Source organism: Ranitomeya variabilis, chromosome 7 (assembly GCF_051348905.1).
Source record: "Ranitomeya variabilis isolate aRanVar5 chromosome 7, aRanVar5.hap1, whole genome shotgun sequence".
Lineage (NCBI taxonomy): Eukaryota > Metazoa > Chordata > Amphibia > Anura > Dendrobatidae > Ranitomeya > Ranitomeya variabilis.
The window spans coordinates 215842667-215869464 of record NC_135238.1 but is presented as its reverse complement, the minus strand read 5'-3'; the positions used below and the strand labels follow the sequence as shown (position 1 = coordinate 215869464).

General features: G+C 46.1%; 1 protein-coding gene across 5 annotated transcripts in view; it reads right to left on the bottom strand.

Moving 5' to 3' along the window:
- The window catches only part of CCDC148 (coiled-coil domain containing 148), a 198209-nt gene that overhangs the window by 167183 nt on the left and 4228 nt on the right, over positions 1–26798 (bottom strand). For 2 of the 5 annotated variants that reach the window (XR_013217805.1, XM_077272911.1), the window contains exon 2: positions 891–947. The exons of 1 other annotated variant lie outside the window; for it this stretch is intronic. Coding sequence is in view for 3 of the 4 variants with exons in the window: in XM_077272911.1 (XP_077129026.1) it covers positions 891–945 (55 nt within the window). In the remaining variant the exon portion in view is untranslated. Of the gene's footprint in view, positions 1–800; positions 948–12793; positions 12887–26798 lie in introns of those variants that run through there. 2 more of the 5 variants (XM_077272913.1, XM_077272914.1) reach the window with 2 other exon arrangements.

Here is a 26798-nt window from a genome sequence, read left to right as displayed (position 1 = left end):
GGCAAAACGCACGCTAAAACGCTGCGTTTTGCGCCGCATGCGTCCTTTTTGGCCGAAAGTTGGACGCAAAAAAAATGCAACTTGATGCGTTTCTTGCATCCAACGCTTGCGGCCATGCGGCGCAAAACGCAGCACAACGCATGTCCATGCGCCCCCATGTTAAATATAGGGGCGCATGACGCATGCGGCGCCGCTGCGGCGCCCGACGCTGCGGCGCTGACCGCAAATGTGAACGTAGCCTAAGTGAAATTTTGCTTGGTCTTCAGACCTTGTTTTGACCTCCAGTCTTCATGTTAACTGCTATTTCCTAATTACATTTTGAACTGAGGAGAGGGCAACTTGGAAACACTTTGGCATTTTCTTATAGCCTTCTCCTGCTTTGTAAGCCTCCACCATTATCATTTTCAGAGGGCTAGGCAGCTGCTTAGAAGAACCCATGACTTCTGTTTTTTGGCACCAGGTTAGAGGAGGCTGGGTTTTTATAATGCTCTGAAATCTGCATCACCTGTCCTTTCCTAACGATGATAGTGAACAAGCCACAACCCTAACAGGCTAATTAAGGTCTGAAACCTTGGGCAAAAGTTATCTGAACAGACAGATGTTCAATGGTGCTCAAACTTTTGTATCGGCTCATTTTCCTTTTTGTAATTTTGAAAATGCAAAAAATGTCCATTTTTTTTGCTCAAAATACAATGGAAATGTGTCATCTTTAAATGATCCATAAAAGACCTAAAGTTAGTCTTAAAGTTGCTTAACTGTTCACAGTAACAGTCATTTTCACCAGGGGTGCCCAAACTTACACATGCCACACTATAAAAGTCCTTCATATTAGCGTAAAACAGGATGCTCGTGTCAATATCAGGGCCAGGAAAACATAGAAGTCACTATACCATTGTCTCTGCTCCTGCTCGTGGTTACGAATGATCGCACGTCTCTTCCAGTCATGTCTGTGGAAGTGAATGGAGAGCAGAAATTAATAAAGTGAAAATCTAGGGAGTGATCCCTTACTAGGAGACATCGTCCCCCCACAAGGTAAGGGTCTCATTACATAACCCACAGCACCAATCACATCATACATCACTTCTATGTCTTATCTATAGATTATATTCACTCGGCTTTAAAGCTGTGAAGGTGATCTGCAGAAAAATTTGCATAAGTTACAAATGGATTTTGTCGCTGATTTGTCCCTATGCATTGGTAATACTTTTAGCATCAGCAATGCTGGCACATTTACAGAATTTGACGGAAATTTGAACAGAACTTTATAACAGTTTTCTAACTTATAAGTTTATGTGAACGTTTTCATAAAAATCCCCTTTTCCAATGAAGGAGTATTTTCACAGGTTGCGAAAAGTTCTGTAATTTTTCCATTCATCTGAAACACTGTTCAAATGACAAGAACAAATAACTATCGCAGAAATATCTGCAACAAAATCTGCATTGTGAGAATTCACACGTGGAAACACTGCTGAGCTTTTCTGCAATCTGCTCTGTTTAGTGTTTTTTTTTTTTTTACACATATTTTCTCTTGTTAATGCATTTTTGGTGCAGATTTCTTTTTAATGAGTTTTTATTTTTAGAGCAGAAAAAAGCTATTTCGATTGTACATGCACTTCTTTCAGACTCTAAGGTCTAAGGAAAAAAAGCGCACCAAAAACTGCACAGTCCCATACCTGTGCGCGAGTTGCCATGAAATCACATCCAATTTCTTTTTAAAGTTAAACGCCCCAAATTACTCACACGAGAAAGGCAGAGCTTCCGCCCGTGGGTGAATTCCTGCAGAAATTTCTGTGCCTGAAAAATCGGATCCATTCATCCGAATGCTGTTTTAGATGAATGGGACAGATGCAGGACATTCTGCAACAGAATCTGCCACATGTGAAATCTGTGACAAATCTGCAATAAAATCCACAGCAAAATCCGAATGTAACAAATGTGCATTTTATTGCAGATAAGAGGTGGAAAAATCTGCAGATGATGCAGTTTCTCAGGATACAGCGTATATACGGGCTGTGCCCCCCAGCCGTTGTGAAGACCCCTGACCTGTTAGATTAATTTCAGGTATTTATGGTACACAAATTATCACAACCTGTGCTCCTGGTGCCACTACAAGTATAAGCAGGCACCAGTAATGAGTAGTGTTACTGCTACAGAACCCCATTGCTAATGCTATTACTCTGCGCAGATCGTGGACTTCCAAATTTTTTGAAGCTACAAGTCCCAGCATGCCCTTGAAAGCTGCAGCCTCTGTTGCTGGGACTTGCAGAGTTAGGCTATGTGCACACGTTGCGGATTGGGGTGCAGAATTTTCTGCACAAAATCCGCATCTCCTGGGAGAAAGTGCAGGTGCAGATTTGATGCTTTTTTTAATGCGGATTTTGTGCGTTTTTGTTGCGGATTTAATGCGTTTTTTACCCCTGCGGACTTCTATAATGGAAGTGTGCAGAAACGCTGCAGATCCGCACAAAAGAAGTGACATGCTACTTCTTTTGTTCCGCAGCGTTTTTCATGCGGAATTTTCCACACCATTAGCACAGCGGTTTTTTTCCTATTGATTTATATTGTACTGTAAATCTCTTTGCGGATCTGCAGCTTTTCTGCGTGGAAAAAAACGCTGTGGATCCGCACTAAATCCGCATCGTGTGCACACAGCCTTAGGGTACCGTCACACACTGCAATTTTGAACGCTACGACTGTACGATTCGTGACGTTCTAGCGATATCGTTACGATATCGCAGTGTCTGACACGCAGCAGCGATCAGGGACCCTGCTGAGAATCGTACGTCGTAGCAGATCGTTTGAAACTTTCTTTCGTCGCTGGATCTCCCGCTGTCATCGCTGGATCGTTGTGTGTGACAGCGATCCAGCGATGCGTTCGCTGGTAACCAGGGTAAACATCGGGTAACTAAGCGCAGGGCCGCGCTTAGTAACCCGATGTTTACCGTGGTTACCAGCGTAAAAGTAAAAAAAAACAAACCGTACATACTCACCATCTGATGTCCGTCAGGTCCCTTGCAGTCTGCTTCCCGCTCTGACTGTGAGCGCCGGCCGGAAAGTGAGAGCAGATCACAGCAGTGGCGTCACCGCTGCGCTCTGCTCTCAGTGTACGGCCGGCACTGTCAGAGCAGGAAGCAGACGGCAATGGACCTGACGGACATCAGATGGTCAGTATGTACGTTTTGTTTTTTTTTACTTTTACGCTGGTAACCACGGTAAACATCAGGTTACTAAGCGCGGCCCTGCGCTTAGTAACCCGATGTTTACCCTGGTTACCAGCGAACCTCGGCATCGCTCCAGCGCCGTGATTGCAAAGTGTGACCGCAGTCTACGACGCTGGAGCGATACTCATACGACGCTGCGACGTCACGGATCGTGCCGTCGTAGCGATCGTAATTGCACGGTGTGACGGTACCCTTACACCAGACGATGAACCACAGGTAGAACTGTGATAAACAAACATAGACCTAAAATCTAGAAATGTGACTTTTTGCATTTTGAGGCTATGTGCACACGTTGTGGATTTGCCCCCGGATCGGCAAAGTTTTCCATGTGGCGTACAGTACCATGCAAACCTATGGAAAACCAAATCCGCTCTGCACATGCTGCGGAAAAAAACGTGCGGAAACACAGCGGTGTTTTTTCCGCAGCATGTCAATTCTTTGTGCACATCTGCAGCGTTTCTGCACCCACTGACTTGCATTGAGTCGAGCACATCCGCAGCAAAACTGCAGATGTAAAAAAGATCTGCGGTTTAGTTGTGGATGAAGCTCTGCAGATCAGGAGGGAAGTGTGTGGGCGGTGACTGTGTGCGTGTATGTGTGTGCAGGCGGAGTCTGCAGTGTGTGTGTGTGTGTGTGTGTGTGTGTGTGTGTGTGTGTGTGTGTGTGTGTGTGTGTGTGGGCATCGTTCAATGGGACTACAAGTCCCATCCGGCTATGCCTGCTACAGTAAATAGGGTACAATGGTGAGCACTCAGTTAATTTAGAACGAAGTGCTGGTGCCACGGACTATGAAAGTCCAATCAATCAATTAAATTAGAAGACACCGCACACTCTAATGGTTAAGTATGCAACAATCAGGGTAAATTTTATTAAACATGGGAGCAAAGAACAAGTATACAAGCGATCAAGGTAGTGACATGACGTTTCGACTCTCCCAAGTCTTATTCATATATCGCTTGGTATGCAAGCAATGGAAATATATAGCAACTCCTTTATCAAAGGTATGAATAATGCTATATAGTGTCGTAGTGGTGTGTAGACAATAGAGAACTGCTGCCCTGTGTGAGGGACCTGAAAGATATGGTCTGGTAAGCGGAGCTCCCGCCACTGTAGTAGTCCCATCATCCGGCTAATGAGTTGAATGTAAAAAAAAATGAAAAAACCCCCCACATATACAGTGCATACTGTCACGCTCACGCCCTGACTGGTGGGCGTGAGCTCGGGGGGTTTGTGGCCCCACTGTGCCACAAACCAGACTACCCTGGAAGGGGCGTGAGCGTGACAGTTGCCTGGGTTTTCACTGGAGCCTCTGATGGTGAGGTCAGGCTTGTGCAGCAGGCAGCTGCCAGGTGCTACTCCAGGGTGATGTCTGGCTGTGGCTGCTGATCCCACTTGGGAGACAGGAACACCAGGATTGGTGCGGGCATCAGGCAGGACTGGCAGAAGAGCACGGCTGAAACTCAGACGAGTAGGCTGGCACGGCTGAGACACAGGGCTGGCAGAGACACGGCAGAGAACACAGGGCTGGCAGGCACGGCAGAGAACACAGGGCTGGCAGAGACACGGCCGAGAACACAGGGCTGGCAGGCACGGCAGAGAACACAGGGCTGGCAGAGACACGGCAGAGAACACAGGGCTGGCAGAGACACGGCAGAGAACACAGGGCTGGCAGAGACACGGCAGAGAACACAGGGCTGGCAGAGACACGGCAGAGAACACAGGGCTGGCAGAGACACGGCAGAGAAGACAGGGCTGGCAGAGACACGGCAGAGAACACAGGGCTGGCAGAGACACGGCAGAGAACACTGGGCTGGCAGAGACGGCAGAGAACACAGGGCTGGTTGATGTGGTGTATGAAGGAACAGGTAGGGACCTGTTCACACTGGAGGTGCAGGAAAGGAAACAAGCCAGAAGGAAAAGAGAATGAAGGAACAGGTTGGGACCTGTTCACACAGGAAGAGAACCGCAAGGCTGCGGATAGGAGCGGTAGAGCAGCAAGAGATAGAGCAGCAATAAAAGCTAAGCAGAGCAGAACCACAAGAAATATGGAGAGGAGCTGCAGCAAGAGATTACTGCAGCAGAAGCTAAGCAGAGCGGAGCCACAAGGAATGTGGAGAGGAGCTACAGCAAGAGGTTTCTGCAGCAGCAAAGCAGAGCAGAACCGCAAGGAATGTGGAGAGGAGCTGCAGCAAGAGATTACTGCAGCAGCAGAAGATAAGCAGAGTAGAAAGGAGCAGAACCGCAGGAGTGCGGAGCAGAGGTAAAGCCACAAAGGTACAGAGCAGGCAGAGCCGCAAGAGTGCGGAGTGTAAGCAGACTGAGAACATGAGGAAAGACACAGCAGGGAAGGAAGTCACAGACAAGGAGACCGAGATAAGACTAAGTTCAGACAAGGAAATGGAACAAGACAAGAAACAAGGACAAAGACACAGGGACCAGGATATTCTGCCTCCTGGAGGGCGGACAACAAGATCAAGGCAAGAATACAGAGTAAAGCCTCCAGAGAAGGAGTAACACAGAGCAAGGCCTGGCAAACTCAGAAGCTAAACACTAACTGAGCTAACACATTGCACAGGCCCAGACCACTGGGTGGAGCTGCACTAAATACTGGAGGCCTCCTGGCAATTGGTCAGGAACAGATTAGACAGATGCACCTGATTCCTATAAGAACCAGAGAGTTCAGGCACCAGCCCCCTATGCACACAGCCAGGAAGCATGCAGAGAGCAGAGACACAGAATATGGAGCTTGCATGAAACAGAAACCACATCATGGCCTGGAGCAGTGGGTAAGATAGTGTCAGAGATGAGAGACCATGCCGTGATGCCAGCAGAGTTGTTACACATACAACACACACAGTGCATACAGTACATACAACATACAATACATACAGTGCATACAACACACAGTACATTCAACATACAGTATATACAGTGCATACAATATACAGTACAAACATACAGTGCATACAACATACAGTGCATACTCACCAATCACCTTGATCCCGAAGCCATCTATCACCTGTAAAAAATATTAAAATAATAAACCAACAATATACTCCCTGCTCCGCAGAAATCCAATTAATACGAGTGTCCCACGCCGATCTCCCGTGGAGAGCTACCACGTTAGCTGATGCGACTGCTCTCCAGGGGCTCTGGGATACAATGACGGAAGGTATCCTTCCGCACTGTATCCCTCCGCCGCTGAGTATAGTTCATACTCTCACTGTGGCACTGCTGCATTGGAAATTTCCCACGCAGCATTGCCATAAAGCTAGAGAGTGAACTAAGGTAACCTCTTCAGTGATGCACTGCAGGAGCCATTGTCTCCTGTCTGTGTGTCACTGAAGGCCTATAGAGCGGTGACATCACCCAATGTCACTTCTATAGGGGAGATCGTCGTGGGACACTCGTTATTAATTGGACTGTGTTGGACAGGGAGTATATGGTTGGTTTATTATTTTTTTATTTTTTTCAGGCGATCGAGTATGGCAAGTATGGTGAAATTAAGAATATTAAAATACTTTATTCTGGCTGTCTTTTTTTTTTTTTATTTTTTTTAACCCTTTCACGACTATAGGATTAGTAATGTATAGGTATCTTATTGACGCCTCTCCATTACTAACCGGGCTTAATGTCACCTTACAATAGCAAGGTGACATTAACCCCTTATTACCCCATATGCAGGGCAATGGGAAGAGAGGGGATAAGTGTCGGAATTGGCGCATCTTACAGATGCGCCATTTCTGGGTTGGCTGGGTGCTGTTTTTTGTAGCCGAGGGGGGGGGGCAATATCCATGGCCCCTCTCTAGGCTATGAATATCAGCCCTCAGCTGTCTGCGTAGCCTTTCTGGCTATAAAATATAGGGGGACCCCACGTCATTTTTTTTTTGGCGGGAGGGGGTGTCCCCCTATTTTAATAGCCAGTAAAGGCTATTCAGACAGCTGCAGGCTGATATTCATAGCCTGGAAGTGGCCATGGGTATTACCCTATTCCCAGGCTACAAATATAATGCCCCCGGCTCTCGGCTTTCCCCTTTATGGCGCAGAAAATTGTGGGGGAGCCCACGCTATTTTTTTCCCGTTTTTTTCAAAAATTAAACATATTGTTCATTAATAAACATCGGCCTTGCTATTACATATCTATGGATAGATCTATAGATATGGATATATCTATCTATAGATCTATCTATAGATTATCTATCGATATATTTATAGACAGATATATCTATAGATACATAGATATATATCCATATAGTTATCTAACTATCCATAGCTATCTACATCTATCCATAGATATATCTATGGATAGATATATCTATGTATCTATAGAGAGATTATACAGTATATGTATATATATATCTCTCTCTCTCTATCTCATTCCTTCTATCTATCCATCTATCCCATATCTATCTAGCTATCTATCTATAGATACAGTAGATAGATAGAGAGATAGATAGAAGGAATGAGATAGAAGGAATGAGACAGATAGATCTATATATATATCCATCCATCCATCTATTTGTAATGGGGTGTGGGTTGGACAAAATTAAAAGAGGAGGCTGGACAAGAAATGACATCCCAAATCTTTTTTTTTTGTTCAATAAGAGATCTTTATTAAGCTTTCAAAAACGCATTCAAATCCGCATCAAAATCTGCGCAAAAAAACGCACCAAAAACACACTTGCGTTTTCTGCCAAGAGGTGCGGATTCAGTGCGGAAAAATCCGCAGGCAAATCCGCAACGTGTGCACATACCCTCATACTGACCCTACTAGATTTCTAAAATGTGTCAGAGGCTTAAAAAAAAGTCGAGCACGCAACTGTGCATGCCAGAAAATGTTGGGAAACTGTACGTGAATTTTATGCCAGTGATTAATCCGTTTATACAGGTTTTCTGGTATCAAAAAGTTCCAAAATGTTTGTACAAGACTCATAGCGCCGTACTGTTGTGGTAGGAAGCCATCAGCCATGATGCATGTAAGCAATTTCACCACAATTGTGGAGTAAATTGTGACTTCTGGCCTTTTCGCGACAATTTCTCAAAGCTCAGCCATAATGGGTGGAGATGGGGTGTGACGCCACAGCTCATCCAATTTATTACCCAGGGACTGGAGTAAGATTTCCGGCATGGTGCATGGAGGAGCTCACTACTTGTCAGAGGCTCCACATTCATTAAGAGGTGTCTCTTAATAAATCAGAAGTGTCTGACTCCTGCACGCCCCTATGAGATCGGCGTGAAAGTCCCCAGTCTTGATGAATCGGGGCCATATGACTTTGCATTCGTTCACCATTCTCCCCTCTCCAGAGCTACGCACTTCTCTGCTGTCTTTTGGGAGATTGGTGGACGATCTCAGAACCTGAACCTCACTGATCTTCAGGCATGTAAAGTACCTGCAAAACATACAAAATAAATGTATACAAAAAGTTATCACTCTTCAGTGCCCCATGTTAAAAAAACAAAACAAACAAAACAAGTTGCCATGCTGTTTTAGCCTTAGAGCCCCAACCTATCACGTGAATGGGGTCAACTGTTCCCCTGTTCGAACTCCAGAAATTGTGACGCCATACATGGAGGCAGTCCTCTCCATTGTATCTAGAATAGCGGTGCGATTGCCACCTCAACTACTCCTTTCCTAAGTACAACATGGGGTCACAAGACCCCATTCTGCTAATTAATGAGGATCCCAGAGATAGACACAAGGCACCTTTAACATATACCTGTTTCTTCATCTGCACCACACATCAACCTTCTCTGGTGTAACTACTAATCACAGAGACATCATGCCTCTGTCCAGATGTATGGGGGCCACACAAAATGGCTGTCACGGGGTTACAGCAACAGAGAGGAGCCAGAAGACCACTGCATCTGATTGTTCCTACTACTGTGCTGAGAAGAAGCACCTCTCCTTTGTTTTAATGGTGTTTAATTATTTTGGAAGAGCAGGGGTTAATCGGCCATATTGGAAACTCTGAGCTCTCAATTGAGTTCAGTAAGCCATTCTCATCCCCTTTATAATCTGGGTCCCGATTTAAACCCATGTCAGAGCTAGCTTTTGCTGCATGGCTTAGGAGGAGAGGTGTTCATATGAGAAAGTTTTGGAAGAGTTATGTGACTGTTGCGTGGTTTGTAAATATGGCAATTCCCTTCCCTCCTCTATTTTTGTTTTTCCTCATCCTCCACTCCCTGATACATTCCTCTGTTATATGTGAGTGAATATGTGTATGCCTGGTGTTTACCCTTTCAGTTTACCCTTTTATGTGTAGCCTTGTTTGTCATGTTGGTGTATTGTGGTGCACAGTAGCATCCCTCTTCCCTGGGTGGGGGAAGAGAACAGACAGAGAACTAACTCAGCAGATAAGGCAAGGGTGGTGACCCCGGCATCTTTACCCTCAAAAGTATCCCGGGGAATAGGGTGCCCCCTAGTGTTAGGGACAGGGAAGGAGCACCTGGTCCCAGATTGCCCAACAGCTGAGTTGTGACAATGGCATTGCGGGTCGCATGTGGCTCCTGAATAGCAAGTTTTGCCTCACTGCTACTGAAACATCACAACTTCTCTAGGAAGGTGTAATAAATCTCCAACTAGCCTTCTCTATTTTGACCCTCAAGAACAGGCGGCATCCTACCCCTGCATTACTGAGAGAGGCTGGTGAAGCCCGTCATTAATAATGAGCTGTAATGTTGTGATATTTGTCCACAGGGTTTTCAGTTTCACAATCTTTTGTTCTTTTTTTTTTTTTTTTACAATCATAAAACGATCTGTGCGACTTCCAAAGGATCGGGTGTTCTGGACAAAACCGCTGAATGATGTAGTGGCTGAACAATGGTCGGCATTATCTCTCCAGCATACCTGTGGTGTTCTTTTGACGAAACACAATGGTCTCCGGCTTGTCGACATGTCACCATTTAACGCCAGGGAGACTATCATGTTTCCCTTTGTCTGCGAGTTTTCTCCTTTTATTTTCTATTACAGGTTATCCATTTGCACTGTTTGCATTTGGCTTCGGCCATAGCATCTAACTACCTATTAATCGAAACATCGTCCATAAAGCTATGTACATCCAATACAGTGGATCATGTAATGGGCTGAGAGCAGCGGGCTAGGGTTTCTGATTGCCTCAGGGACGTGAGCTCAATTACAGTAATATATTGGGTAAGAGATGGATACGAGAGTCCTTCATAACACATAAGGCACCTGGTCAGCTCCACGATCTGCACAGAAAATACAGAGTGAAATGAACTCTTCCGTTTGCAAACCAAATTTCCAAAATATAGATATTTGATTTGGTGCTGCTATTGCGAATCCTGGAGGAAGATCTATCACAATGGTCCACGCTCTCGGTCTCCTGGTTTGGCCGAATTAACATTCTGAAGATGGACATTTTACCTAGAAATCTTTATCTGTTCCAGACTATTCCTTATAAATCACCCAAAGTCTTTTTGTTTTTTTTTAAGAAGAGTAAAGCAATTTCTTCTAAATTTATTTGAGGGTGGGATCCAAAGCTAAATTATCATACACGGTTTTGACGAGACCTAAAACCTCTGTGGGCATGGGTGTCCCGGATTTTGTGGCATACCATAGAGCATCAATATTAAGTAGCATTTTGCATAATGTCATAAAACCTTCCAAGGGACTATGGACGGAATCGGAGGAACACTTAAATCCCGTCCCACTTGCAAAACTACTTTAGGATACACATACTTTTAGATCCATAACATCTCCACTAAGGCCCCTTTCTCACATCAGTTTTTTGCTATCAGTCACAATCCGTCAAATTTTGAATAAAAAAACAGAACCGGCGACTGATGCCGCCGGATCCGTTTTTTTTTCTCATAGACTTGTATTAGCGACGGATTGTGACAGATGGCCTCACGTTTCATCAGTCGTTCGCCGGATCCGTCGAAAATTGTTTGTCCGGTGGCCGGAGACAAAGGACAAAAGTAACGTTTTTTGTGTACGTCGAAAAATCGGACAACAGATCTGTCGCCGTCCGTCGTTTGCTAGAATGGAAGCCTATGGGCGCCGGATCCGTCAAATGACGGAATCCGGCGACGTATTCCGTTTTTTTTACTGAGCATGCTCCGATTTATTTAGGATCCAATTAGCCAGATCCGCTAGTTGGATCCGTTGAAAAAAACGAATCCGTCGTATCAGTTTTTCACAATCTGTGACGGATCCGTCGAGCCAACAGATTGTGACTGATGGCAAAAAACTGATGTGTGAAAGGGACCTAACACCTCTATATCATGTTCTATTAAATATCTGGGACAAAATGATTAATAAACTTAAAATGTCAACTGCTCCAGGTCCATTGTCCCTTATACTCTGTAATCCTCAGGATGATAGTGGTCTCCATTTCATAGGCACACTAGATAATCCATTGTCCCAGATTAGACAGGTTGTCTCCCCGAGTAAGTCTAAAGGTACCGTTACACTAAGGGTACTGTCACACTCTGCAACTTTCCAACGATCACGACCAGCGATACGACCTGGCCGTGATCGTTGGAAAGTCGTTGTGTGGTCGCTGGGGAGCTGTCACACAGACCGCTCTCCAGCGACCAACGATGCCGAAGGCCCCGGGTAACCAGGGTAAACATCGGGTTACTAAGCGCAGGGCCGCGCTTAGTAACCCGATGTTTACCGTGGTTACCAGCGTAAAAGTAAAAAAAAAACAAACCGTACATACTCACATTCCGGTGTCCTTCAGGTCCCTTGCCGTCTGCTTCCCGCACTGACTGAGTGCCGCCGTAAAGTGAAAGCACAGCACAGCGGTGACGTCACCGCTGTGCTGTGCCACTGCCTTACGGCCGGCAGTCAGTCAGTGCGGGAAGCAGAAGGCAAGGGACCTGAAGGACAGCGGAATGTGAGTATGTACGTTTTTGTTTTTTTTTAACTTTTACGCTGGTAACCAGGGTAAACATCGGGTTACTAAGCGCGGCCCTGCGCTTAGTAACCCGATGTTTACCCTGGTTACAAGCGAACGCATCGCTGGATCGCTGTCACACACAACGATCCAGCGATGACAGCGGGAGATCCAGCGATGAAATAAAGTTCCAAACGATCTGCTACGATGTACGATTCTCAGCAGGGTCCCTGATCGCTGCTGCGTGTCAGACACAGCGATATCGTATGGATATCGCTGGAACGTCACAGATCGTACCGTCGTAGCGATCAAAGTGCCACTGTGTGACAGTACCCTTAGCGACACTCTAGCGATATAGACAACGATCCGACCTAAACTAGTTTGCTGGAGCGTCGCTGTTAGGTCGCTGTAGAGACGTCAAACACAGCAGCTCCAGAACGATGCAGGAGCGATCCAGTGACGTAACGGCGACTCACTTATCGTTCACGCTCCATGTAAAAACATTGCTGACATCGTTGCTTTTGCTGTCAAACATGACGATACACGCCGATCTAGCGACCAAATAAAGTTTCAGACTTCTAGCTCCGACCAGCGATATAACAGCGGGATCCAGATCGCTGCTGTGTGTCAAACTCAACGGGATAGCTATCCAGGACGCTGCAACGTCACGGATCGTTGTCGTTCTCGTTGGAAAGTTTAGTGTGAAGGTACCTTTATTCCACCAGGGCGTTCATCTGGTCAGGCTTGGACGGAGTACTGCCGTATCCATAGTCGATATTATTCAATTACCAGCCATGAGGCGTGGAGCCGACCTTTAACTGGATTTTGAAAAAAAAAAAAAAAAATCTGTATTGGGGGTAGACTTCCTTTGCAGTGTATTTCTTTGTTATGCGGGCTGCTGACGAGGGAAGAGGTGCTGGGGACCCGTGTTCCCTATCAAGACCAATGGGAGAAGGACCTAGGTAAAAACATTTGTACTTCCGATTGGCATAAATCGTTCATTCTTACTCACAAATTATGTTTATCATGTCACATCCAGGAAACTAATTACAAGATCGTCTCCAGATGGTACAGGACACATCCATCACATGTATCCTAATATAACAAATAAGTGTTGCAGATGTGAATCCTCTGTAGGTAACATGACCCATATTTGGTGGTCTTGCCCCCTGCCCAGAATATCCAAATTGTGGACAGGATTGTTTTATCTCTTCAATCAGTTATTCTGCACTAACTTCCTGAACTCTCCAGAAACAGCTTTACTAATAATATTCCCTATATCTATTTCTTCCAATAAAAGGGAACTATTTAGAGTATTTTTAGCTGCAATGAGACAAATTATCCCCAGAGTTTGGACATCAATAACCATTCCTTCTTGAGGGCAGAGGAACGTACTGCAGTGCGCAGTGGCCGGGAAAGGTCAGAGAGGCCCAGAGGAGCCGCGATCCCGGTGACCATGAAGCCAGCAGGAGGGCGGCATCACAAGAAGATGGGCGGCATCACAAGAAGATGGGCGGCATCACAAGAAGATGGGCGGCATCACAAGAAGATGGGCGGCATCACAAGAAGATGGGCGGCATCACAAGAAGATGGGCGGCATCACAAGAAGATGGGCGGCATCACAAGAAGATGGGCGGCATCACAAGAAGATGGGCGGCATCACAAGAAGATGGGCGGCATCACAAGAAGATGGGCGGCATCACAAGAAGATGGGCGGCATCACAAGAAGATGGGAGGCATCACAAGAAGATGGGAGGCGCCAGACCCGGACCTGCAACACCCATGGGACTGGACAGTGAGTTGATCAGTGGTCGCACATTCTATCACTTCATCAAATAGGGCACCTTGGGGACCCCTGCTCCTGGACCCATATCGATCAGATGTTTTTTACCCATCCTGTGTGTAGATAATATATTGGATCTTAATTACTGGACAGTCCTTTTAATTACACCTTCTGTCATCCGCATTATTTCCTTAAAATGCAGGTCAGGATAAGCAGCCATAATGTATAACAAGGTGAGTGATGGGCAGATAGGACCACCACCCAAATAATTCTGATGCTGAGAGTATGGTTTGAGAGTAAGGCCGGCGTCACACTGGCGAGTTTTACGGACGTATGAGCGCAGAAAATACACCCGTAAAATACGCATAACACAAGGCCCAATGATTCTCTATGGCCCAGCTCCTATCAGCCGTATTTTACGGATCCGTATTATACGGTCTTACACGGCCGTACAAAATCGCAGCATGCTGTGTTTGTCACCGTATTGCGCAAAAAAAATCGCCAATGAAAGTCTATGGGGGCGAGAAAAATACGGATTACACACGGACCAGCAGTGTGACTTGCGAGAAATACGCAGCGGTGTTCTATAGAAAAGCCGGTAATTCAATTGCCGGCTTTTCATTTCTCCTTCCCAAACCCGACATGATATGAGACATGGTTTACATACAGTAAACCATCTCATATCCCTTTTTTTTTGCATATTCCACACTACTAATGTTAGTAGTGTGTATGTGCAAAATTTGGGCACTCTAGCTTGTAAAATAAAGGGTTAAATGGCGGAAAAAATTGTCGTGGGCTCCCGCGCAATTTTCTCCACCAGAGTGGTAAAGCCAGTGACTGAGGGCAGATATTAATAGCCTAGAGAGGGACCATGGTTATTGGCCCCCCCTGGCTCAAAACATTTGCCCCCAGCCACCCCAGAAAAGGCACATCTGGAAGATGCGCCTATTCTGGGCCTTTGCCTCTCTCTTCCCACTCCCGTGTAGCGGTGGGATATGGGGTAATGAAGGGTTAATGTCACCTTGCTATTGTAAGGTGACATTAAGCCAGATTAATAATGGAGAGGCGTCAATTATGACACCTATCCATTATTAATCCAATAGTACGAAATGGTTAATAAAACACACACACATTTTTTACAAGTATTTTAATGAAATAAAGACACAGGTTGTTGTAATATTTTATTGCGCCCCCTGCTGGATGTCCTCATATTAACTCGAGCGTGGGAACTTTTACCAGGCTCCAGTTCATGAGGACATCCAGCAGAGGGCGCATCACCGCAACTCAAGGTATCTACAGGTCATTCCCCTGCAATCCATTAATTCCTGGGGGTTTTACAGCCACGAGCACTGCTTTAGCACAGCTCCTGGCTGTAAAATGATTTAACCCCTTCGGATGGATTTACTTCGTGGGACTTCACCTGAGCGTCGGAAGGTATGAGATATTGTTGTTTTTTTATTTTTCCTTTGTTACAGAACGAGGGTCATCAGGTGGATTACCAGTATAATAAAATATTACAACAACCTGTGTCTTTATTTCATTAAAATACTTGTAAAAAATGTGTGTGTGTGTTTTATTAACCATTTCGTACTATTGGATTAATAATGGATAGGTGTCATAATTGACGTCTCTCCATTATTAATCTGGCTTAATGTCACCTTACAATAGCAAGGTGACATTAACCCTTCATTACCCCATATCCCACCGCTACAAGGGAGTGGGAAGAGAGTGGCCAAGTGCCAGAATAGGCGCATCTTCCAGATGTGCCTTTTCTGGGGTGGCTGGGGGCAGATGTTTGTAGCCAGGGGGGGCCAATAACCATGGACCCTCTCTAGGCTATTAATATCTGCCCTCAGTCACTGGCTTTACCACTCTGGCGGAGAAAATTGCGCGGGAGCCCACGCCAATTTTTTCCACCATTTAACCCTTTATTTTACAAGCTAGAGTGCCCAAATTTTGCACATACACACTACTAACATTAGTAGTGTGGAATATGCAAAAAAAAAAAAAAGGGATATGAGATGGTTTACTGTATGTAAACCATGTCTCATATGTCGGGTTTGGGAAGGAGAAATGAAAAGCCAGCAATTGAATTACCGGCTTTTTACATATCTCGCGCTGAATTAAATATAAGTACAGAATATATATATATATATATATATATATATATATATATATATATATATATATATATATATATACACACATACTGTATATATGTTTTAACGAACATTTGAGCACATAAATCCATTAGATGTCGGTTTTGCAAGCCTGCGAGAAAATATCGCAGTACGGATGCCATACGGATTACATACGGAGGATGCCATGCGCAAAATACGCTGACACACCCTGCCTACGGATGACATACGGATCACTATTTTGGGAACATTTCTGCGTATTACGGCCGTAATAAACGGACCGTATTTACATACGCTGAGTGTGACGCCGGCCTAAGGCTAAGTTCACACTAGACATTTTTGCAGCGTTTATGGGATGCATTTTTATGCAAATTTTCAGCTGCATTTTACAGTACCAGCAAAGTCTATGAAATGTCAGAAATCTCATGCACACAGCTTGTTTTTTTTTTGTCAACAGGACTTTGTGCTTTGCGTGTTTTTTTTTTTTTTGCACAATGGAGCATGTCACTTCTTTCGGTGTTTTTTTTTTCAGTTTTTCACCCACTGAAATGAATGGGTGGTGCAAAAATGCTGAAAAAAAAATGCACCAAAAATGCAGGTATCAGGTTTTGCTGCATTTTTTTTATGCCAAAACCTGATTGTATAGAATAGGACTTTTTTTCCAACACTAAAAGTTATCAGCATGCACAAGAGCCAAATCTAGCATGCCAACACCATCGCAAAAAAACAAACAAAAAGACCTGTTTTTTTTCTGCAGCTTCTTTCAGCCAGGGGATCAGGATTTGCTGCAGAAACATAAAACGCTAAAAAAAAAAAAAAAGTTAGTGTAAAATGTGAATGAACTTAGACAAATCTCATTCCCATTTGCCATATATACTTGTGTATAAGCCGAGATTTTCAGCACATTTTTTTGTGCTGGAAACACCCCTCTCGGCTTATACAGGAGTCATTGCCGGCGGGGAGCAGAAGACATCATACTCACCCTCCTGGTGTCATCACTGCATGTCAGTCCCTGCATCTCGGGCGCCGGCATCTCTCTTCCTGTCTTCCTTCCTGTGCTGAGTGGTCACGTAGCACCGCTCATTAAAGTAATGAATATGCACGTATCTCCACTCCTATAGGCGTGGAGAACATATTCATTACCTTAATGAGCGGTATCACTGACCACTCAGCACAGGAAGGAAGACAGGAAGAGAGATGCCGGCACCCGAGATGCAGGGACTGATCGGCAGCGCCAGGAGGGTGAGTAGGACTGGGGGAGGGTGAGCCATGAGATATTCACCTGTCCCCGTTCCACCGCCGCGCTGTGTCTTCTGGGTCCTCTGTCTGTGACGTTCAGGTCAGAGGCCGTGATGACGTGATTAGTGTGCGACCTTTGCCTGAACAGTCACTGCAGAGAGCCAGCGACGAAAGGTGAGTATGTCATTTTATTTTTTAAATCACAGCAGCATTGTATGGGGCATATTTTAATATGGAACATCTTATGGGGCCATTATTAACCTTTATGCAGCATTATATGGGGCATATTTTTGTATGGAGCATCTTATGGGCCCATCATGAACTGTATGGAGCATTATATGGGGCTCCTGATTCAATATGGATATTAAAAAACACTTAACCTACTGATGTCTCAATTAATTTTACTTTTATTGGTATCTATTTTCATTTTTGAAATTTACCAGTAGCTGCTGCATTTCCCACCCTAGGCTTATACTCGAGTCAATACGTTTTCCCATTTTTTTTGGCAAAATTAGGGGGGTCGGCTTATACTCGGGTCGGCTTATACTCGAGTATATACGGTATGCAATGTCGTGCTGCGCTTGCATCTGAAGCACAAAACGTGAACGGGACCTTAGGCTAATCTCCGCTGAGCAGGAGGGAAAAAAAAACAAAAACACGAACAGATGTCCCCAAATCAAACAGAACGGTGAATATGCCGGCCATACAGAGAGGATCGAGCACTGAGGAACAGCTTATAACCGCCGTAGATTTCTTTAATGTTAAAGAGACACCTGAAATGTGACTTCACAATCTGCAGCTCCTCCCTGGGAAGGTTGGTGCTGATTACACCTTGCTGACATTGCTGGAGGCATGCCAAGGACAGAGGTTCATTTCCTTGTATTGTGGCATAATAAAGGCGGGGCGGCCATCAGGACTCATGAGCCCTGAACACGGAACAGCGGGAACCGTCTCCTCCATGTAACCGATGTAGAGCAGCGGACAGAATGACTAATGCGGGGTCCCATGAGCAGCAGGGACAGTTTGCTCTCACAGCCATGTTTGTGGTCACTGGGCGAGACGTATAATTAGTACAAACAATGGATGGAGTTGTGTAATGTCGGAGCTAGGTGAAGAGAGGTTTTGGGAAAAAAAAACTGGTTTGCGGTAGCCCATTTTAGGTATAAAATATGATCTCATAAGCAGTGCCCACTACAGCGCTCCATAACCAATGCCTTACAATGGCCCATAACCAGTTCTCACCAGTGCCTCAAAAAGGCCTGCCACAGTGCTCCACAACCAGTGCCCATCACAATGCGCCATAACCAGTGCCTCAAGAAAAAAGACCTGCCACAGTGCAGCGTCCCATAACCAGTGCCTGCCATAATGACCATAACCAGTGCCCATCACATTGCCCCGTAACCAGTGCCTCAAGAAAAAAGGCCTACCACAGTGCTCCATAACCAGTGCCCATCACTATGTGCCATAACCAGTGCCCGTCACAATGCCCTATAACCAGTGCTTCAAGAAAAAAGACCTGCCACAGTGCAGCGTCCCATAACCAGTGCCTGCCATAATGACCATAACCAGTGCCCATCACATTGCCCCGTAACCAGTGCCTCAAGAAAAAAGGCCTACCACAGTGCTCCATAACCAGTGCCCATCACTATGTGCCATAACCAGTGCCCGTCACAATGCCCTATAACCAGTGCTTCAAGAAAAAAGGCCTGCCACAGTGCAGCGTCTCATAACCAGTGCCCATCACAATGCCCCATAACCAGTGCCCGTCACAATGCCCTATAACCAGTGCCTCAAGAAAAAAAAAGCCTACCACAATGCAGCGTCCCATAACCAGTGCCTGCCATAATGCCCTATAACCAGTGCCCATCATAATGCCCCATAACCAGTGCCCATCACAATGCCCCATTCCCGAAGAATGTAAGTCCGTAAGGATCAGGTCCTCTCCCCTCTGCACCAGTCTGTCATTGTAAATTTGTTTACTGTAAACGATATCTATAACTCTGTATGTAACCCCTTTCTCATGTACAGCACCATGGAATTAATGGTGCTACATAAATAATAATAATAATAACCAGTGCCTCAAGAAAAAATGCCACAGTGGCCCACAAGCGGTGCCTGCCAGACTGTCTCATGTAAAAATGCCTACAACAGTGCCTGCACATCACCTATAAGGTACTACAGAACCTACCGCAGTAGTGCCGGCCAGAGACCTCATCAGCATCTCTTCCCAACAATCCGGCTTCTGCTGCTTCACTTGTCCTGGATTGTCCAGAAATTCACAATTTAGTATGGAGGATAGAAAGGGTTCATTCTCACGCTGCTGCACTAACTTTTTTTCCTTTAGTATAATCTCCAAAAGAAATATCTGCGGAACGTGAAAAAAACAAACAAAAAAAACACTGCAGAGACCTAGTTATGATTTTTCTCTGCCGGACACCACCCCAGTTCTGTCTACAACTGGGTCAGCACTAGATTTACCTTCCTCGGTGTCATTTTAACATTGATTTTCTATTAAATCAGTATAAATTGTCGACCTCGTGTCTGTCCAGACTTCTCTCTTTGGCTGGGGACATAAGAAATATCCTGATTCCCCAAAAAACTCATCATATTTTATTACACTGGTGTTTTTCAAAGGGATAGCATTTTTTTTTTTTTTTTTAATTCACTGAATGGCTTTAAACAAAAAAAAAAAGAAGTTGTACTCGCCTTTCCTGATCCTGCTTCAGCCCTCACCTGGTCCTTTCTGACCTTTGCTTCCTAGTCCCATCCTCTTATCACCAGAAAGAGCCAAAAATGCCAGCTCAACTAATTATTGGTGTCAGCTAGTGATGAGCGCGCGTCGGGGTGCTCGGGTACGCATCGAGTATCGCTGGTGCTCGAACGCTATGTTCGGGGTCCCTCCTTGCATGTTTTGCGGCTGTTAGCCAATAAACATGCGGGGATTGCCCGTGTATAGCAGGCAATGTCTGTTGGCTGCCTAGCAGCTGTGAAACATGCGGGCAGGAACTAAAGCATGGCGTTCAAGCACCGGTGATATGCAATGTGTACCCGAGCACCCCGATGCTTACTCGAGGCCAGCACGCTCGCTCATCACTAGTGGCGTAGATTGAGTATGTCGGCATTTTTGGCTATTTCCAGTGGGTTGAGGATTGGAATAGGAAGCAGACACAAGTGTTACTATGACTTGCAACTGACCAAATTTTGATAAGGAGCTTTTACCTTGTACAAAGTGACTACAAATCAGCGATCAGACCTTACTCCGTAGTGTTACCGGCACATTACGGTAAGGAGTCAGTGGTTTGACTGGTTACTGTACGTAATAACCTTCTCTATTATTGATGCTTACGTATGTACCATTATGCTGATATTAGCCTTCACATGATACTACACCTTACATGAGGAGACTATCAATTGATGAATGAAAGAAAACTCAGCTGCCTCCGCACCCACATTGGGGGTAGGATGTGTCAACTAAACTCTGAAGCAACAGCCATCACCAAACATCCTGAAATTCTGAGAATAGCTGCTTCAAATTAATTTTCATTATTTTTTCACTTCCACGTGTCACCATTGGTAATGTTGGCTGCAGGCTCCAGATGGAATCAGTCTCCTTCCCCTACTGGCAGATGACAATATAGTCCCTCCTTACTTTCCCAGTAGGAGACCACTCAGATATTCTGCCATGATACTTCACAGGCTCCGATCATTTCCTGACAAGCTGAGCAGAAGGTTACATTTATTGGTTGCTCTGCAGTGAACTGAGGATCGCCATGCAGAGACCTGACTGTTGGGGAGTTACTGATCATATGTGTCCACCACGACTCATCTCATTAGACGGATACACACATTGCTAAAGTCTCTGATGACCAATTGGGGCCATACTGTCAGAGATGTCACAACTCTTCACTGATTTGTTTGAGCTGTAATACCAGGCACAGCCTGTGGGGGGGCATTACTCTGTCATGATTATATGCAGTTTAACAGGAGAGCAGGAGAAGAGAGACAAAGACCCACCCCACTTCCTGTAGATCAGTGTTCCCCAACTCCAGTCCTCAAGAGCCACCAACAGGTCTTGTTTTCAGGATTTCCTTAGTATTGCAAAAGTGATGGAATGCTTTCCTGTCCAGGTGATGCAATTATTAGCTGTGCAATACTAAGGAAATCCTGAAAACATGACCTGTTGGTGGCTCTTGAGGACCAGAGTTGGGGAACACTGCTGTAGAGAGACAAAGACCCACCCCACTTCCTGTAGAGAGACAAAGATCCGCCCTGACTTCCTGTAGAGACAAAGACCCACCCCCACTTTCTGTAGAGAGACAAAGACCCACCCCCACTTCCTGTAGAGACAAAGACCCACCCCCACTTCCTGTAGAGGCAAAGATCCGCCCTGACTTCCTGTAGACACAAAGATCCACTCTCACTTCCTGTAGAGACAAACATCCATCTCCCACTTCCTGTAGTGAGACAAAAAATCACTCCCACTTTCCTGTAGAGAAGGGGTCTCAAACATGCAGCCCTCAGGGGCTCCATTATGTGTCCCTCAGGCCCTTCAGATAATCACAACCGGGTCCAGAGGCTGCCAATGTCAGTGTTTCTTTCAAACTGAATGTGCTGTCGTTTCAGGACAGGGGACATTATTACAGAACGGAGACCATTACTAGAAGAGGAGGGACATTATTACAGAATTGTGGACATTTTGACGGGATGAAGAACATTATTACGGGCGTGGTGACGTTATTACAGGATTGAACAAGTATTACAAGACAGGGGACTTTATTCCAGGATGGGGGCCAGAATTACTATGAAGAAATAATTGTAAAACAATAATATTATATGGGGCAGATTGGTGGACAGCAGGGGATGAAGATGGCGATTCAACAACCGTAATCTGCGCTGGATACTGTGACAAAACACTCCGGGATCGCCTTTGCTGGGGTCAAAGGTCACGTGGTTTGTGCATTAAACTCTGAAGCGACAGCAGGTTTCCAGGTAGACTGACCTCAGGTCAGGTTTATTAAAGTGAAAGCAAATACAGAAAACAAATCATAAAAATAAATCCTTGCCTGTCCGGCACTTACTAAACAAACACGTTCCTATCTAACAACTGGGGGGGCTACTCCCACCCAGCAAACATAACACAGGTCATGAGCACAGCTCTTACTCACATTGTCTCACACAGACAGGCATTCTGTGTGCCCCAGGCTGACGCCCACAACCCCCAGCTGGTCATCTTTTATTCCTGCAGATATTAACCCATTAGAACCCTGGAGATACTGAGCGGTCTAATTCACATAGGACAAATACCTGGGTGAGATATACCTGCCCCCGACTACCAGGCCGACATGACTCTTACATATCCTCCTCCCCTGCTCAGACCACTCCGGTCGAGCAAAGACACTCCTGAAACAGTGCACTCGGGACAGGGCATCAGCATTCCCCATCTGTACCCCGGGGCGGTGCTCCACCGTGAACGAGTAAGCCTGCAGGGCAAGGAACCACCGGGTTACCCGACTATTATGGTCTTTGTGGAGGTGCATCCATTTGAGAGGGGCATGGTCCGTGACCAGCCTAAACTTCCTACCTGCCAGGTAATATTTGAGGGAGTCGAGAGCCCATTTGATGGCTAGGCACTCTTTTTCAACCACGGCATACCTCTGCTCATGTACATTCAGTTTCCGACTGAGGTAGAGGACCGGGTGTTCGACTCCGTCCCTTACCTGGGAAAGTACAGCTCCGATACCAGTATCAGAAGCATCCGTTTGCACCACAAACTCGCTGCTGAAATCAGGAGTCACTAGTACGGGCTGAGAGCACAAAGCCAGTTTCAGACTGTGGAAGGCCTCTTCGGCCGCTGAAGTCCACTTTACCATGACGGAATCCTTCCCTTTGGTAAGATCCGTCAAGGGGGTAGCCATGGCTGCAAAGTTGGGTATGAACCGGCGATAATAGCCGGTGTTGTGAATTTGCTTTTTGCTCCCTCTAGTGGTTACTAGTTTTTTGACTCTGGTTTTTCTGTCATTCCTTTTATCCGCACCTGGGTCGTTAGTTAGGGGTGTTGCTATATAAGCTCCCTGGACCTTCAGTTCAATGCCTGGCAACGTAGTTATCAGAGCTAGTCTGCTGTGCTCTTGTCTACTGATCCTGGTTCCAGTTATATCAGCTAAGTCTGCCTTTTGCTTTTTGCTATTTGTTTTGGTTTTGTATTTTTGTCCAGCTTGTTCCAAATCTATATCCTGACCTTTGCTGGAAGCTCTAGGGGGCTGGTGTTCTCCCCCCGGACCGTTAGACGGTTCGGGGGTTCTTGAATTTCCAGTGTGGATTTTGATAGGGTTTTTGTTGACCATATAAGTTACCTTTCTTTATTCTGCTATCAGTAAGCGGGCCTCTCTGTGCTAAACCTGGTTCATTTCTGTGTTTGTCATTTCCTCTTACCTCACCGTCATTATTTGTGGGGGGCTTCTATCCAGCTTTGGGGTCCCCTTCTCTGGAGGCAAGAAAGGTCTTTGTTTTCCTCTACTAGGGGTAGCTAGATTCTCCGGCTGGCGCGTGTCATCTAGAATCAACGTAGGAATGATCCCCGGCTACTTCTAGTGTTGGCGTTAGGAGTAGATATATGGTCAACCCAGTTACCACTGCCCTATGAGCTGGATTTTTGTATTCTGCAGACTTCCACGTTCCTCTGAGACCCTCGCCATTGGGGTCATAACAAGCCGGCAATGCCCAGGAAAGCTTGAACTTGTTTCTTGTTCACTGGTTGCGGCCAGCCCTGAATTGCCTGTATCTTGTCGATCTGGGGTTTAACCACTCCTCTGCCAATCACGTAGCCCAAGTATCGGGCTTCTTCAAGGCCGATGTGACATTTCTTAGGATTCGCCGTTAAGCCTGCGTCTCTCAGGTCATCAATCACCGCCTGTACCTTCCGGAGGTGAGCTTCCCAGTCCACGCTGTAAATTATGATGTCGTCTAGGTAGGCAGAGGCGTACTGCCTGTGGGGCCTCAAGACTCGATCCATCAATCTCTGGAACGTTGCTGGGGCTCCGTGAAGTCCAAACGGCATGTAGATATACTGGAACAGCCCTTCCGGTGTAGCAAATGCCGTCTTCTCTCTGGCCGCCTCCGCCAGAGGGATCTGCCAGTACCCCTTTGTTAGATCCAAGGTCGTAATATATCGGGCTTTACCCAGTCGATCGATCAACTCATCGACCCGGGGAATAGGGTAGGCATCAAATTTAGAAACCGCATTCAGTTTCCGAAAGTCATTGCAAAATCGTATAGAGCCATCCGGCTTAGGTATCAACACGATTGGACTGGACCAGGCGCTGTGCGACTCTTCAATGACTCCTAAGTCCAACATTGCCTTCACCTCCCGGGAGACGGCTTCACGGCGTGCTTCCGGAATCCGGTATGGCTTCACATGAACTGTGACACCAGGCTCGGTGACAATCTCATGTTTCACTAGCCTAGTCTGGCCAGGTTTTTCCGAGAAAAACTGTTGGTTCTGTACCAAAAACTGCTTAACCTCAGATTTTTGTCGTTCAGAGAGAGTCTCGGCAATCTGCACCTCCGGTATGGTAGGTGAGCAAACCGGACGGGGCAGATCCGCTATTAGGGCAGTGCGGTCTTTCCAGGGTTTTATCAGATTCACATGATAAATCTGTTCTGGTTTTCTCTTACCAGGCTGGTGCACTTTATAGTTCACTTCTCCAACTCGTTCCATGACCTCAAAGGGGCCCTGCCATTTTGCCAGAAATTTACTATCCACCGTAGGGATTAGGATCAACACCCTATCCCCGGGTGCAAACGTACGGACCTTGGCGCCTCTATCATAACTTTGCCATTGGGCTCCCTGGGCCTGTAACATATGTTCCCTAACAAGGGGCATGACAGCAGCATTCTGGTCCTGCATTTGCGTTACATGGTCTATCACCGTTTTAAAGGGAGTGACTTGACCTTCCCAGGTTTCTTTGGCGACGTCCAAGAGTCCACGGGGACGACGGGCATATAATAGCTCGAAAGGCGAGAATCCTGTGGAAGATTGGGGAACTTCCCTAATGGCAAACAGCAAATAGGGTAACAAGTAATCCCAGTTCTTCCCATCTTTGTCGATCGCCTTCCGGAGCATCTGTTTTAAGGTTTTATTGAACCGCTCAACCAGGCCATCTGTTTGAGGGTGATAGACAGACGTACACAACTGGTCTATTTGTAAGAGCCTGCAGAGCTCCTTCATCACCCTTGACATAAAGGGAGTCCCCTGGTCGGTGAGTATCTGTTTTGGAATTCCCACCCGACTAAACACTTGTACCAACTCTTTGGCGATCGTTTTGGTAGCAGTGTTACGCAAAGGGATGGCTTCTGGGTAACGAGTGGCATAGTCCATGATGACGAGGATATGTTGGTGCCCACGTGCGGACCGGGGAAGGGGCCCAACCAGATCCATCCCAATTCTCTCAAAAGGGACTCCAATGATAGGGAGGGGTACCAAAGGGCTACAGAACCGAGGTTTAGGTGCCGAGACTTGGCACTCTGGACAGGACTCACAATAGCTACGCACATCATTGTGTATTCCAGGCCACACAAAACAATGCAATATCCTCTCTATGGTTTTTTGTACCCCCAGATGTCCCCCCAATATATGTCCGTGGGCCAGGTCCAGTACCTTCCGCCGATAAGGTTTGGGTACCACTAACTGTTGCACAGTGTCTTCCCCTTTTTTCTACCTGGTAGAGTAAATCATTTTCAAGAACCATGTACGGGTACGCTAGCCTAGTGTCAGGTTCTACGGGCACCCCATCTATCATTTTTACATTTTTCCTAGCCTGAGTCAGGGTAGGATCTTTCATTTGTTCGCTGTGGAAGTCATCCAACTGGACTCCCAAATCTGGCCGGCCGGGTGCTGGATGGCTATCTGCCTCCGCCTCTCGCTGAATTTCCTCAGTTTCCCCCGCCATAACTGAGAAGGGGAACTGAAGGTTAGATTCAATAACCTCCCCAGCAACATCTTCCTGTGGGGTCTCATCTAGGAACTCGGGACCTCGAGATGGCATGGGGGAAGGTTCACAGCTACCGTGAAGGAGCAACTGACTCTCCCACAACTGCCAGAAATGGGGAAAATCCCGGCCCAGAGATACATCATGTAACAATGCGGGAACGAGTCCCACTTTGTGTTGCACAGACCCATAAGGAGTGGAAATCAGTATGACCGCTGTTAGGTACGAGCAGGTGTCACCATGCACACACGTTACAGAGAATTTGTCAGACGAACCAGACGGAAGTGCCACCAGACTAGCTTTCACCAGAGTCACCACGCTTCCAGAGTCTAGTAACGCCACAACACTTTTCCCATCAACAGATAATTCACACAGGTGTTTTGCTATATCATTTTGGCCCGCATTCACATTCACCAGCTGTGTAACCAAAGACATGCGTTTCTTAGAGTCTATAACATCGCACTGCATGGGTTCAGTGGTAACAGGACAGTTCGCAGAAACATGGCCCTTCTCACGGCAACAAAAACACCTAACAGGCCCCCTACTGAGACCACCGTCCCATACTCTCG